At 57.6% G+C, this 15,225-nt stretch overlaps 1 protein-coding gene across 14 annotated transcripts in view; it reads left to right on the top strand.

The window, feature by feature from the left end:
* LOC144717245 (inositol hexakisphosphate and diphosphoinositol-pentakisphosphate kinase 2-like) overlaps positions 1 to 15,225 on the top strand; it is a 42,421-nt gene that overhangs the window by 21,559 nt on the left and 5,637 nt on the right. For 6 of the 14 annotated variants that reach the window (XM_078592643.1, XM_078592641.1, XM_078592642.1 and 3 more), the window contains 12 exons: positions 3,959 to 4,080; positions 4,332 to 4,514; positions 5,017 to 5,158; positions 5,392 to 5,615; positions 6,250 to 6,377; positions 7,185 to 7,299; positions 7,790 to 7,897; positions 8,091 to 8,207; positions 8,348 to 8,512; positions 9,677 to 9,782; positions 10,734 to 10,856; positions 14,983 to 15,135. In XM_078592643.1, the coding sequence (XP_078448769.1) occupies positions 3,959 to 4,080; positions 4,332 to 4,514; positions 5,017 to 5,158; positions 5,392 to 5,615; positions 6,250 to 6,377; positions 7,185 to 7,299; positions 7,790 to 7,897; positions 8,091 to 8,207; positions 8,348 to 8,512; positions 9,677 to 9,782; positions 10,734 to 10,856; positions 14,983 to 15,135 (1,686 nt within the window). Of the gene's footprint in view, positions 1 to 3,958; positions 4,081 to 4,331; positions 4,515 to 5,016; positions 5,159 to 5,391; positions 5,616 to 6,249; positions 6,378 to 7,184; positions 7,300 to 7,789; positions 7,898 to 8,090; positions 8,208 to 8,347; positions 8,513 to 9,676; positions 9,783 to 10,733; positions 12,811 to 12,839; positions 12,903 to 14,982; positions 15,136 to 15,225 lie in introns of those variants that run through there. The other 8 variants (XR_013585061.1, XM_078592644.1, XM_078592651.1 and 5 more) reach the window with 8 other exon arrangements.

Genomic DNA, 15,225 nt, shown 5'->3' with positions numbered 1-15,225 from the left:
TGCTTCCCTGGACGCTTCGTGTCTGAAACTCTTCGCTACCAATACCAGCTTTCTTCTCAATTCATCTCTTTGTGTTTCCAGGGATGATGATTATGTGTGATGGCATTTGTACCCCCTAAACCTTTGAGTCCCTTAAAGCAGCAATCATTGTTCGCTCGTGATTTCGAGTGTCCCACCCACGTGCCTTATGTTGGCTCCACGAGTGCCGCGTCTCCGCCCCGTCCTCCCCTGAGTTTTCTGTCTGTGCCTCGTTTTTTTGGCTGCAGCTGTTGGCACCCAAGGGCACAAACGAGTGGAACTTCCGTGCCTGGGCCGGGGAAGCTGCTTTTCCCATCCGCTAATTGCCCCGACCTGGCTGTCTCATTAAAACCACTTCACAGCATTAATTGCTGAGCCCCGCGCGGGTCCGCTGTCCCCAGGGTAACAGAGTGCGTTGGTTTCCGTGTTGTTATTCGCACTCGTCGCGCCCGTCTCTCGTCCCGGGCTCCTGTTGCTACGCACAACCGCCACGTATTGCCTACTCTACGACAGCTCTGCTCGCCGGAAGGGCACTCCTTCTCTTGTGGTGTCCGAAACGCTCCCCCCACTGGCCGTCCGTCCGCGCCGCTGGCCCGCTCGTGTGTCGTCACGTGACGCTTGTTGGTTTTCTGTCCGTCTGTCCGCACGACGGTGTGCTTTGCTGGTAACGCAGCTCCCTCGCTGCGTGCCGAAACCTTAATCTCGGCGCGCCGGGTTGTGACATAGCAAGGCAGCAGCGGCCACACTTGAGTCATTAACGCGGTCCCTCTGAGCCCTGCACAGCTTGTGTTTTTGTAGAATAGATCCATCTTAGTTTTGTAAAGTGTCAAAACACTGCGTAGCGCTGTGGAGGGAGCCGGACGGCACTGTGGTGACACTACCTTACTCGCAATCTGATAATTGAGAATTGAAATCTCGGGTTGGAAGTCAGCTCAGCCCATTCACTCTGTGGGGTTAATAAAGTATGTTCCACTTTGGGAGACGTCAACAGTGGCCGTCCTGTGGAGAGACTGCCCACCGCCGTGGTAATGTGGAATTTCCACCACTGGCTGAGGGCTACCAAGATGGGTGAGTGCCACCTCATGCTCGTTTCATAACAGCGTCGCTCGCACTTGGAAAGAAGAATCGAGATACAATTATATTTCAAGTGAAATCTTTTTCACTTGAAATATGACGTTTTCAAGTGTCCAATTTTAGAGGCGGTGGTCATCAGAAACAAGGAAGGACATTTAAATTGTCGGCACTGCCATTGTACACTGCAGGGGGGGCGTGGGGGGGGGTCCCCGTGCCGTAAGCGTGAATGTTACCCCCTCGCCTGTGAGCAGCAAACCTGATGTCACCGTGCCCTGGGACATGCGGCTCGGCTATATCTGCGGTATCGCCACCTCCGTGCCCCAAACATAACCCCTGACCTTTCTTCTGATCTCGTGACCTCTTGTGCCTTTCCTGTGTGACCTTTTAGTGGAGGGTAGAGGCAGGTGTGGGTGCGAGTCGCCTATCAGCTGCGGTAAGCCGTCTCTCTGTCCCTCTCCACCAACTCCCTCCGCCTTTTCCGTCCCTCCGTCTCTCCCTTGCACCGCCTCTCCCTCCCTCCGTCTCCCATTAACCCGGTGTGATGCGCCCGGTGTGCACGCACACGCGCACGCTCGCGGTGCGCGACGTGACAGAGGCGGCTCTTAACAACCGTTTGCCTTAACGGGGCTTTTCCCAAGGGAGCCATTTCCTAACGATCAATTCCTCTTGCAGCCCTTCTCCCTGACGCTGGCTCACGCGGCAGGCGCGAGCGCTCACTCTCGCTCTTGTGCCCTCTATTTACATTTCCAGGAGCTTTTCTTCCGTGCCTTCTGCCCTCTCGGTCTTTTGTACTAATCTCAGAACCCCTTGGGACGAGCATCCCACATCATCGCTCATGGCACCCGTGAGGAGTTGTCCTGAGTGCCGCCCCGCACTGCAGCCGTAGAGACACCATTTCGCACGCAAACTCTCGCGTGGAAAATGACGTCTCTCGCTCATGGTCGCTGGTTGACTGTAGACCTCCGCTCCCCCGGCGATGGATGATAAAATTACTTTGTTGGAAATCAAGTGTATTGTTTTGTGAATATCACTGATCCCCGTCATAGGCATGTGGAATGGTCACCAGACCACCAAGCAGATTGGCACTATCCTGAGCGTGTTTGAGCAGGGAGACACTTGATTTATTTTTTACTATTTCTGAAAATGCCTAACTACTGGTGGCTGGATGTCTGGATGACAAGGTGGCAGGGTGACATTGTGGCAGGGTGGCATAGTGATATAATTACAGGGTGGCAGAGTGGCAGAGTGGCAGGGTGACCGCGTGGCGGTGGCAGGGTGGTGGCAGCGTGGCAGGGTGACCACGTGACGGTGGCAGGGTGGCAGAGTGACGGTGGCAGGGTGGTGGCAGCTGGCTGGCGGCGTGATAGCGTTGCCCGCACGCTGCACTCGGTGTCTCCAACCCTCCCCTGTGCAATGCACACGGCGTTGCTCTCCTGTATAATACCGCAGTTTTAATGCCCCCTGGATATTGCTTTCATACAACTCACTCCTGCAATGTCCATGTGTAGCGTTACGCCATATATTATGTGTATATATATATATAAAAATAATGGTGATGAAAGTAATGCTAGAGGCAGTAAAAGACGTTTTGTGCGGTGATAGGTTCCACATTTTCCGCGTCGTGTTTTTATTTTTTATTGTCTCCCGCTGAACGGCTCGTAAAACATTTGCTACATTCGCATGCGGGAGTGATTAAATAACCCGTCGAGATTTCAATATCAATTATTGTGCCGCAGGATTTATGACTCGGAAAGTCAAGGGCACGCATACTGCCGTCTTCGAAAATGGGATAACGTTCAAAGTTTCCGAAGAAAAACCCTTGCCTTGCGTCTCTAGGATAGAACTGTTGACAGACCCTGTGAACGCCCTGCATCGTGTATGAATCACCTGGCATTGTGTTAAAGCCATCTTCTGCCTTGCTCGCCTGGACTTAGCAGTCCCAAGTCCGCAATGTTTCGTGTGTAAGCCATTTCTTTTGTGCCGTCTGTATATTTTGTCCATAATATAGGCTTTTTGAGTTAGATCGCGAAAATATAGATGTGTCGTTAAACCTGCCACCACCCGACACAGCCAATTAGTGAGGTTTGTCACGTAAATAAAACATGTAAATTTGTTACTAGTACAGCACACCGGTGTGTAGGAGAGTAAACCCACAACATTTAGAATTCGAGTACGATGTTTCGCCGGGAATTACAAAGTTTGCTAATTGGCTGTGTTGGGTGGTGGTGGGTTGAAGGACACATTTATATTTACGCGATCTAACCCAAAAAAACCTAATGGATAATATTAGTCGCGAAAGCCTCCTCCGTGTTAAACTTTATATTTTAAATCGGCCAAGTTTGTGTCTTCTATAAAAACCCTGTTCTCTGTGTGCATCTTGTGCTGTCCGTCCACTCACCCCTGTGTTCTGTGTGTAAGCCATTTGTTCGCAATCCGTTTGCTCTGTGTAATTCTTGTGTCCTGTGTAAGCTGTCGTTTCGTTGGAAATGCTCCTGCTCATGGTCCAGGTTATCATGAGCGTGCTCCTATGTGTGGTTGTGTGTGCGTGCGCGTGCATTCGCCACTGCCTGTGTCTTTTGCATGCATCTGCCTATGCAATGTGCATGATCCTCAGCACTGGATTCACCATCTTATTTGAAGGTGGTGTGTCTGTGTGAGTGCCTGTGTGTGCGTGTGTATGCTTGTGTACCTGCTTTCGTGTGCTTGTATGTATGTGCATGTGTGGGATTTTCTCTGTGTGTTGTACATGTATGCACTTGTGCGAGCTTGTGTGTGTGTTCGGATGTATGCGAGCGTGAGCTTGTTTGTGAGCTTGTCTGCGTGTACGTGCCTGTGTGTGTCTACGTGCGTGTGTGTATGGGAGCAGGTGACTACGCCGGCTTCCCAGGCTGCGGGCTCCTTCGCCTACACTCCACCTACCGGCACGACCTCAAGATCTACGCCTCTGATGAGGGCCGTGTTCAGATGACGGCCGCGGCCTTCGCCAAGGTGAGGCCCACACACACGTGGTAAGCACGCTTGTGCAGGCATACGCTGCCACACGTACAAGCATGCAAACCGTAGTCACCTGTAGAGATACGCACACGTGCCCACACATTCACGTGTACAGACACAAACACGCACTCGCAAGCAACCACACGTACCCACGCGTACGAACACGCATGCCAATGCTTGCGCGATCACACGAGCAAACTCTCACCGCGTGCCCGACGCGTGTTTGTGGTGGTGCGTGCTCACAGGGCCTGCTGGCGCTGGAGGGGGAGCTGACGCCCATCCTGGTGCAGATGGTGAAGAGCGCCAACATGAACGGGCTGCTGGACTCGGACCATGACTCGCTGAGCACGTGCCAGCAGCGCGTCAAGCAGCGCCTCCACGACATCCTGCAGAGGGACCGTGACTTCATGGACGACGATTACACCAAGGTGACGCTCACTCGCCCGCCCACCCATTCACTCGCCCGCTCGCTTGCTCGCCCACTCGCTCGCCCCGCTCGCTTGCTCGCCCACTCACCCGCTCGCTCACTCACTCACCGGCTCGCTTGCTCGCCCACTCACCAATGCCAACAACACATCTGCTCACATACGCACCACTTAACCATTAGCATACCTGTCCATAAACTCACAACAACAAAAAAACACTCTTGAACATTCCTAACCACCACCACTGACAACATGCTCAATACCACCACCACTTTCAACAACACACTTAACTGTCTGCTCACTGACCAATAACATACTTACCCGTTTGCTCACCCCTTACCACCACCATCACTTAATTCACTAATTCACCCACACGCGCACTCTCCACCACCACAGTGTATACTAGCTCGCTCACGTTGTCTTTCATGAGCCGCTGATGGTGGTGGTGCTGGTCCCTGTGTGCTAATGTGCCACGGTGTTTTGTGTTTCCGGTGGTCGTGCCCAGCTGGCTCCTACAGCCAGCGTCTCCGTCATTGCGTCGATGCGTTCCATCCGGAACCCCGTGCAGACCTGCAACCAGGTGTACACGCTCATCCAGAGCCTCACCTCCCAGATCCGCAAGCGCATGGAGGATCCAAAGTCTTCAGGTTTGTGTGTGGGCACGTGGTTTTGTGTGTGTGGGTACGTAGTTTTGTGTGTGTGGGCACGTGGGTTTGTGTGGGCATGCGTGCTGTGAGTGTGATCTTGTATTCAAGTAAGCAAGTTATGAGACGGAAGAAACTCGCATGTCATCATGCCACGGTGAAATGTAATAAAGCTGCGTGTCCACGTTCCGTGCCAGCACCATTCCGTCAGCTTGGCACCGCTTCCCTCCTTGCAGACATCCAGCTGTACCACAGCGAGACGCTGGAGCTGATGCTGCGGCGCTGGTGCAAGCTGGAGAGGGACTTCAAGCTGAAGAACGGGCGCTACGACATCAGCAAGATCCCCGACATCTACGACTGCATCAAGTACGACACGCAGCACAACGCCGCGTTGGCGCTGGAGGATACCACCGAGCTGCACCTGCTGTCCAAGGCGCTGGCGGACATCGTCATTCCGCAGGTGCGGCTGCGACGCGCGAGCTTGCATGCGTGTGCGTGTGTGCGTGTGTGCGTGTGTGTGTTAGTGTGTGAGTGCGTGAGTGCGTGTGCGTGTGTTAGTGCATGAGATGATTTACCCTTTTTGCGGAGCTGATCTCAACGCAGCTGACTGGTGTGCGACGACACGTGTTGAATACGAACAGCACGATAGAAATACGATCGCCGACGCTAATTATAGCGGTGATGAATCCTGGATACGACAGGGCACGTTGAACTCGACAGCTCCTGATTAACTGACGGAAAAGCGCTCGGCCCTGACGTAGCTCCACGGCTTTGTTTCCTTCGTCAATTGTGGAGCAACAGACGCCCTCTCCGTCACTTAGCGGTGTTGCTAGGACACTGCAGGAAAGGCGGGAAAGGCTGCCGGTGTTGATATGTGCAATATTTTCGGCATGTGCCTTGGTCGCTTTGTTCTGATCTATGTTTATTGCATTGCTGTACTTGAAATTATTTAAATAGCTTTGGTCATCTTGGTGACCTGGGTCTCTCTTGCAAATGCAACTCATCCTGGTCTCTTGACGTCTCACCTGGTTAAACAAAATTCACTTTAAACCAGACCTGTGCCGTGCATTCGTGCGTGCTGCCGGCTGCCATAGGAGTACGGCTTGAGCCGCGAGGAGAAACTGGACATTGCGTTCAGCTACTGCCAGCCACTCATCTGCAAGATCCGGTCGGACTTACAACGTACGCAGGACGACGACACGGTCAACAAGCTGCACCCACTGTAAGCACACACGCATGCCCCGAGAGAAGTGTGCACGCGGACACGAACCACGACAACAAAGCACCGTTGAAGGCCGCCATGGCGCACGAGGGGGTGGCCCGGTCCTCTTTCTTTCCCCAGCGCCGATGTTTATTTACCACACGAGGTACTCATTTAAAGCTGAGTTAACCCAGGAGAGTCCCGGGACTGGTTCAGATATTTGTCACTGACGGCCGTGAGTGGAAATTGGAAGTCGCTGTGCCACCGCTGCTCCTCACACGCATAGATACACACAGAGATACATACCCACGCACAGCTATGCACCTGCACACAGAGTGACACACATGTAGAGGTACGAACAGGATACAGAGATCCCTCTAAACCTTACAGACTGTAGCGGCAAGTCCTGTGAGCGAGGACCTGTTCAGGCCGGAATTTCAAACTCCACGCTACCAGGTACTTGTTTAAGGCTGAGTCGACCTAGAGGAAGCTGATGATCAGTTCACAAGTTGGCCACTGCTATCGGTCGTGAGTGGGAATTGAACTCGGGAATCCTGGGTTCGTGATGCGGCACGCCACCCACTCCTCGTCGGTTCTGCTAGCAGGGCCGCCTGCCGGGCGGCCACCGCGTGGCCCGTGTGAGGCCCGTGTGAGGCCCGTGTGAGGCCCGTGTGAGGCCCGTGTGAGGCCCGTGTGAGGCCCGTGTGAGGCCCGTGTGAGGCCCGTGTGAGGCCCGTGTGAGGCCCGTGCTCTGGCGGCAGGCCGGCGGCGCGCCCGTGTCGAGGGCGGCGGTGCGAGCGTGGGTGCGTGCCGTGTGCTTGGCTGCAGGTACTCGCGCGGTGTGATGTCGCCGGAGCGGCACGTGCGCACGCGCCTTTACTTTACCAGCGAGAGCCACATGCACTCGCTGCTGTCGCTGCTGCGCTACGGGGGGCTGCTCGACGTGAGTGCAGACACGCGCACACGCACGGCAGTGAGCACGAGCACACACACGTGGATGCTCACGCCTGCACACCTTGCTGTCCTCAAGCTGTGCATGTTATCAGAGTGCTCGTGGTGGTGGTGATGCACGGGTGTATTGGTGCGTTTGTGGTGTGCATGTGGGGTTGTGTTGTTGTTGTTCTGCTTGATTGGTATTGGTGGTGAATGTGTGTGTGGTATTGGTGGTGAATGTGTGTGGTATTGGTGGTGAATGCTAGTGTGGCTATTGATAGTCGTGAATGTGTGTGGTGGTGATGGTGAATGTAAGTGTGGCGGTGATGGTAGTGAATGTGAGCGTGTGGTATTGGTGGTGAATGCGAGTGTGGCTATTGATAGTCGTGAATGTGTGTGGTGGTGATGGTGAATGTAAGTGTGGCGGTGATGGTAGTGAATGTGAGCGTGTGGTATTGGTGGTGAATCTGAGTGTGGTGGCGATGCGTGTGGTGGTACAGGAGGAGAAGGACGAGCAGTGGATGCGCGCGATGAACTACCTGAGCGAGGTGACGGAGCTGAACTACATGACGCAAATCGTCATCATGCTCTATGAAGACCCTAACAAGGTAGCCTGCTGCCCACATGGGTCTAGCTGGCGCTCCTGGACGTGCGCGAGGATGGGTGCTGTTTGGGTGTTTGGCGCGTGCCGTCGTGGTGACTCGTGGTGCGCTGTGACGTATTGTCATGGTCGTCACGAGTGTCGTGCTGGTGACGTGCGGTATTTTTAACACGCGGCGTGACACGACGCTTGGCGTGCAGGACCCGTCCTCCGAGGAGCGCTTCCACGTGGAGCTGCACTTCAGCCCTGGGGTCAAGGGCACCGAGGGAGAGCGCAGCCACCCGGCGGGGTCAGGTTTCAGGCCGGCCTCCCGTGAGGTCAGCCCTTCCCCGACCCCACCCCTACCCCCGCCCCCACGGCACATTTTACGCGCGCCGCTCGGCGGGGTTAGTCTGCTCATAAAAATCTGCTTTTGCCTGTACCCCCCCCCACGCATCCCCCGTTCCTCCCTCCGCAGAGCGAGGGAGCCCCCCCACAGCAAGGCCCCCTGGACCCGGACGCGGCGCCACTCGCTCGCGACGAGGTGGACAATGCCACGGTGTGCCGACCTATGCCCTCTGACCCCATATTCATCCATCGTAGGTCGCCCCTCTGTAAGTCGAGGAAGGTCGGTTCCTTGGAAGTAAGTCGCCTCTCTTACACCTGGCCTCTTGCCTCCCGCAGGACACAACCGACACTTTTGATTGGAAAGCGAATACGTAGAATCGTTTTGTAAATATATCCGCTGCGCATGGGGGCTGTACGTCGTGCGTGCCTAGCATTCATTTCCACACGTGCGTCACAGACACACGTGTGTCACAGACACACGTGCGTCACAGACACACGTGCGTCACAGACATGAATGCCACGAAGTGACCCGAGCGGGGCGGTGCGAGCCACGGTCCGTACTCTGCGCCGAGCGTCTCGGCGTTGCCCCAGCTCTGCTGTCTCCGTTCTCTTCCTCTGTCCTCCCTTCTCCCTGGATATCTCTCTGCTCTCCGCCATCTCTGCCCATCGCTGTCTCGCCTCCGACCCCAGGACGACCCCCTGCACGGCGGCTTGAGCCCGGAGCCGGGCTGCGTGTGGGTGGCGCCTGTGCGGCTCCGTAGCACGTCGGCCGAATACCCCGCCCCCGGCTCCCCAAAATCCCTCGCCCTCTCCTCCATTCTCGCCTCCTGGCAGCAGGTGTCTGCGTTGTGTGCCCGTCGCTCTTCCCCGCTCCCGCCTCTCGCACACGCACGCAATCCCTGACCCCCGCTCGCTGCCGACGTGCGGCCGACGTCCTAGAGAAGCTCAACCCTTCCCGCGTCGTGTGGACGGCGCGGACGGCGCGTGGGGTGGTAGCGGGTCGCGGTCGTGGTTCCCTGCGCTTGGCATGCGTGCGGTGAGAGGCGGCGGGCGTGCCGCTTGCATGGCTAGAGGCCGGCGCTCGTTAACCACCCAGAGGTTGCCGTGGTGTGCCGTCCGCGTTGCAGGTAATGGCTAACGGAGGTTCGTGACGTAACGGAAACGTTTTGCGGTGGCTCGTTGAGTTTTGTTGCTGGCTGCTCTTGCTGTGACAAGATAACCTTGACACTAACGATGGCGTTGTCACCGTGTAACCAGTTCCAGCGAGTGCGAGTGAGTGTACAGGCGTGCGTGCACGCATGTGCACGTGAGCAATTATCCGTGGAATCAGTTGTTGTTGCTGCCTTGAGTTAATTTGCTAAATTTACCCCCATTGCCCCACCGTCCGTCCTGTTCTCCACACCTCTCTGCCGCACCACGTGCTAACGAGCAGCGCTTCCGGTTCTCTGTCCCCACGCAGGTTTTATCCGAAACGTCCGCGTTTCCAGGCGGCCCACGACGGCTCGCCGTGGCCACGCACGCAAGCAATGTCAAGCACAGCCAGGAGCCCAAGCACAGCGGCCTGGGTACGTGCCAGGGCGGCGTAGGGAGAAGGAGTCCCGACGCGCGATGACGGCGCCCAGTGGCGCCCAGTGAAGCCGTTCCGGCGGGGTTTTGAGAGGGCCGCTAGCTGGGGAGGAGCAGGAGCCAAGAGTGGCGACCGCCGGCACTAGCGCGGCGGTCGGGGCGCCCTGCGCCGGGGACTCGGGGACATCGGTGCTGCGGTGCGGAGAGGCGACGTAGCCTCGGGTCAGACTAACGTCGTGTGAGTGGTAATTTGCATGTGTTGATCATGTGTTGGTCGTGTATAACCTCAGATGATTAACTCACGGAGATGATTAACTCGAGACGTTGTCAAGCCCCGAGCCTGAACGTGCCATGACCCGGTGTCACCACGAGCCGATCTCGGCCGCTCCGCCGTTGCTCAAACACGAGTGCATTTATGGCTTTCAAGCAGCCAGCATTTGTGGTTGACGTGCCCTGATTGCCGCCGGTCTCAGTCCAGCTGAGATCTCTCGGCTGTTTTCACGATCGCTCGTAGAGGCGGGAGAAGTGTTTTTCTGCTTTCGCTGGGATCATGCAGTCATGCTGGCCCAGGGCTTGACACGGGTGACACGGGCTGCCCTGTGCTCCACCGCCGTGTGCCACCGTCTCCCTGGGTGCCGACGTAACAGCCTCCGCTCCCATTACGGCGCAGCCCCCCATCCCACATCTAAAACCAACCCCCTTCTCAGCCTCCCCAACTCACATTTTCTAATCAAACTCCCTCCCCTGCCCCTCCTCACCCACTTATCCCTCAACCTCCCACTCACAACCGCTTCTCCGTAACCTTGCAACAATCATCCCGGCCATCCTCACCGGCCATTACCTACCGCTTCCCCCTTGGCATCCTCCCCCTGCTGCCCCATGTCCCACCCCCGCCCTGCCCGCACGCCCACGTGCTGCGCCCCGCGCCACCCCATGTGTGCCGCCGCCAGGGTCGCAGTGCGCTGGTCTGTTCAGCACCGCAGTGCTGGGGGGCTCCTCCAGTGCCCCCAACCTGCAGGATTACGCGCGAGCCAGTCGCAAAAAACTGGGGGCCGCCACCCTGCATTACGATGGTACGCACACACCCCCACTCGGCGCACACCACACGGGACCCGCACACACACGTCGCGCACCACAGAGGACCCGTACACACATGCAACACGCATGATGGTATACAACCACCACGCGGGACATGCACACGCACATACACACCACGCTGAAGCGGGGCATCCGTGCACTACACAACGAAGACAAAGATTTCCCGTAGAGTCACACAGACTGCTGGGGCAAGTACCGTTAACAGGCACCCATGAAGGCCGGCACGGTACACGAGTGGGTGGTGTGGCCAGAAACACACCCGCCTGCCTTTGTCTCTCCAGTGCTGATATGTACACATCGGACCGGGCACTCTTTTGAGTCAACCTAGGAGGCCCAGGACCAGTTCAAATAACCGTCACTGGTGTTGGCCATGAGCGGGAATAAAACTCGCGTCATTGGGTTCATAGCGCATCTTGCTAACCACCACACTCCCGCTCCCCACGCAACGAGCACGCACTCATGCACACGCACCCCCACTCCACGCAACAAACAGACGACACACACCACGACACACCTCGCACAGGAGACTCCCATGCTTCACACGGAGCTGACCTCGTAGTTGGACGTGGACGTCTGTAAGCGGGACCGCTGTGCATTCCGACGACTCTAGCCCATGCCACCCCAGCCCTTAGCCCGTGCAGCTGCAGTGGGACGATGAGATTTAGCGGCGCGTGCAGTTTTGAGGCTGCGTGTTCGATGGTGAACTCCCAATCGGGCGCGTAGACGCGTGCTCCTGAACCCGAATCGCTTTGCTTGTGGCTCGGCCACCTTTCCACCGCTCGCCCGCCGACCTGCGCAGCTACGCGCAACGTCAACGCGTGGAAGCTTCACGCATGTGCCGATGTGGGCACAAGGCATGTTTGGTGCGCGGTGTGCACATGTGGCGAGCACGGTGTGGTGTGTATGTGTGGCGTGTCGTGAGCGTGGTGCATGCGGTGAGCATGGTGGAGCGTGGTGGGCATGCTGGGTGCCGCGTTGGAACTCCGAAACGGGACCCACACATCGTTGCACTCTCGCGTAATCCGACAGATCTCATTTAATAACTAACACCTCCTAACACAACCGTGCATATTCTGCAGCCGTTTACGCTAGAGAAAGGATGTTTTTTGTCTGAAGTGTAAGACAGGAGAGCAGCCAGTGGTTGTGGGAGTTGCCTCTTTGATGTGATATTTATTTCGCACCTCTGGGTTGTATTTCCCCACTTTCTGCGTGCGGTTGAAAACTGATCAAACACATCGGGCTTAGCCGCCACGGCCCAGGCACCACAGAGGGCGTTAACACTGATCTATGTGGACCGTACATCCTCACACACTGTGTATATACAGCATGTGTACCTGCAGATGCTTGCACGCATGAGGAACCTGCTCCTGCTGATTCTGCTACTGCTACAGATGCTGTTGCTGCTCCAATTGCTACTGCTGCTACTGCTCCAGCTGCTGCAGCTGCAGCTACTGCTGCTGCGGAAGTCAATTAGCAGGATTTTCCGGCCTGGCCAGGGAGGCAATTTGCTATGCAGGGTTGGGGGTATACGGTGTGATGTGTGGTGCGGTGTGGTGAGTGGTGCGGTGTGGTGTGTGCGGTGTGGTGAGTGGAACGTGTGGTGTAGTAACTGCCTGCTGTACAATAAGTGTGGTGTGTGTATTGTGGTGCGTTGTGCCGTTGGTGCCATGTGGTGTGCCTTGTCTGTAGTGCAGTGTGGTGTGCCCCGCGGGGTGGTGTGCTGTGTGAGCATTGAACGGTGTGTGCCGTGTGGCGTGATGCGTTGCGCGCGGCATGGTGTGCCGTGCGAGTGGTGCGACGCGGGGTGCCCTGCTGAGCCGGCTGCGTCCCCTCGGGAGGAGCGGCCCAGTGGCCCGGTCACACTGGACGTGCGGCCGGCACGGGTCGCCCTTCGTGCCGGCGCTTGGTTGCGGCAGGACCTGGGAGGATGTTGAGACACCGTTTTCTCTCTTCCTCAGAGGCTTTGCGCAGCTCGCCTATAAAGCGGTTTTCTATCTCGTATGCCTGCTGCCCGACCAATGGTACGTCCGCTTGCCTTTCTGCCTTGACCACCCAAGCCACAGACTAACCCCAGCCCTGCCAGATCGACAACGGTGGCAGCCTCGTGGGCGAGAGTACGGCCTGGCCGACTGGTCCTGAATAAACCGGGAACTGGGAGGTGGGGGCAGGGGAGGCCTTGCGCCACCACTGACGCGGTCCGTGGGCGTGCCCCTGGGAAAATTACATCCTTGGTGCAAAGTGGAAATTTCTGTACAGAAAAATTGAGGGCGGCAGGAGACATTGAGAGGCCCGTGCGGGATCTGGGAGGGCTGTGACTGACGTCGCGCGACGGGGCGGGTCGCCTCCCGCTGTGGCGACTAATTAACGTGCCGTGCCGTAACGATTAACGAGGGCTGTCGCTCACCGCTCGCAACTGCACTGCTTCCCACACGACCGAGCTCACAGTCGCCACACCGGCAGCAATATCAACACCCACAACCTCTGCCACCATCACCAGCAGCGATGACGACACACAGCCTCACAAACACAGCCGCAACTTCTTAACCTCGTTTAACTCCCCGCTCGCAGCACGAACTTAACCGCACTTGTGAACACGCGCACGCACACGCTTCGGCGTGCCACCCGTGAGATTGTGTGCACCCGGCCACGGGCGAGCGAGATGTGCACAAGCACACCTCACCCCATTGGCTCACCACAGGCTGACGCGACTTGAGCAGCGTGGACAAGGTAGGGGGCAGTGATGTGCCTGGTGGCCTGGAGTTGAGGTCACTGGGCTCGTCACGTTGGGTCTCGGCTGATCGGTGAGCAAGACGTCTCTGCGTGACACAGCGGTGGTCGACAGCGGTGTTGAGCGGAGGTGTGCGTGCGGCGTGGGCTGAATTGTGAGCACCACGACGAACGCGGTGTTTTCCTGCCTTTGGGGTAGAGGCTGTGCGAGGGTTTGTGTTGACCGTAGTGATGAAGGTTGCCAGTGTGCGTATGTCTGGGTGAGCATGTGGTGTGTTTTGGCTGGGTCTGTGTGTGTGATGGTGGTTGTACCTTGTGGTTGGGTGTGCCTCCGGATATCTGGTCACCACTCGTCTCCATGCCGACCCTAATTCGCTACTTCGACATTTGCCACTGCCTCCAGACATGTGGCCGAGACTGCAGCTTCACGGCTTCAGATCTCAGGTCACACAGCATTAACGAGTGCCGGTGGGTACGGGGGTGGGGGGTGCCGCATGGGAATTGGGGGGGGGGGGGGGGAGCTCAACATTGGGGGAAGGCAGTGGGGGGCCCAGCATGGTGCGGTAGGGAGGAGAGGCGAATTTGGTGGAAGGAGGAGAGGACGGCGGAGGTGGCGTGTGAGAGAGCGCGCCAGAGGCTGCGTGGAGGCCGCGGTTCCTGTCGCCGTGGCCCCAGGGCGGGGACGTGATTGGCAGGCACCAATTAAAGAAAGGCCCAAAGCCGCTGGCTGTAAGCTCCCATCAAAGCCGGGCCTCTCCATTTTCCCGCACCGCTCGTTAACCTCCCTGTACTGTTGGCACCAAAAATTGCACCTGTCCCACTTATTCTGCAATCTCTAAACACGCCCTGTCCTCACACACGGCGTCCTGTCACCCCGTGCTCTCTCCCGTGCTGTCACTCAGGTTGTCTTCCGTGCTGCCGTGCGGTTCCACACGTTTATGTCACGGCGTTTCGCTCGTGGCTTCATGGGCACTTCCCTGCGCGCTTCCAGATTGAATCTCATCTCCAGGTCTGCCCAGGGGGGGTCACCATGTGACCTCCGCTTTGAGGGGTCACGTTGTGACCCCTGTCTTGTCAGACGCGCCCTGGATTGTGGACGCTTCCCGTTGTTTCCATCCTGCAGCCGAGACCATAGAGACGGACGCGCTGACACGCGAACGTGCGAACCCGGCCCGTGCGTGGGTTCCGCGTGGTCTCTATGGCCCCGAAGCCTCCCTCTCCTAACACCGTCGCTTCCTGTGAGGCAGTTATCACTTCCCTCTCACCTGACCCCTCCGGCCTCACCTCCTACCCTAACGTTTCCCCCATTCCTGGCATCCCCTCCCTCCCACCCCTCCCCCCCACCCTCCTGGCCCCACCCCCGCGGCCCAACAGACATCCCCCAGGAGCTGCTGTTCCTGCTGTCCCAGGGCAGCGGCTCAGCCGACAGCTCGCTGCTGCAGCACCTGTGCCACTGCTCCGAGCACCAGAAGCTGCTCAAGCGCTGGTCCATCTCCAACCTGGACCTGCTCGCCTGCCTCTACGGGGGTATGCGTGGGCGGCGCGGCCACACCCCGCTCGCCGAGCCCCCCCCGCCTCCCCTCCTCTCCTCCTTCCCACACCGCCGCCCCCGCCCCG

Source organism: Lampetra planeri, chromosome 3, assembly GCF_965212315.1.
Source record: "Lampetra planeri chromosome 3, kcLamPlan1.2.h2, whole genome shotgun sequence".
Lineage (NCBI taxonomy): Eukaryota > Metazoa > Chordata > Hyperoartia > Petromyzontiformes > Petromyzontidae > Lampetra > Lampetra planeri.
The sequence above is the reverse complement of the archived record's forward strand: the minus strand, read 5'-3'. Positions and strand labels throughout refer to the sequence as shown.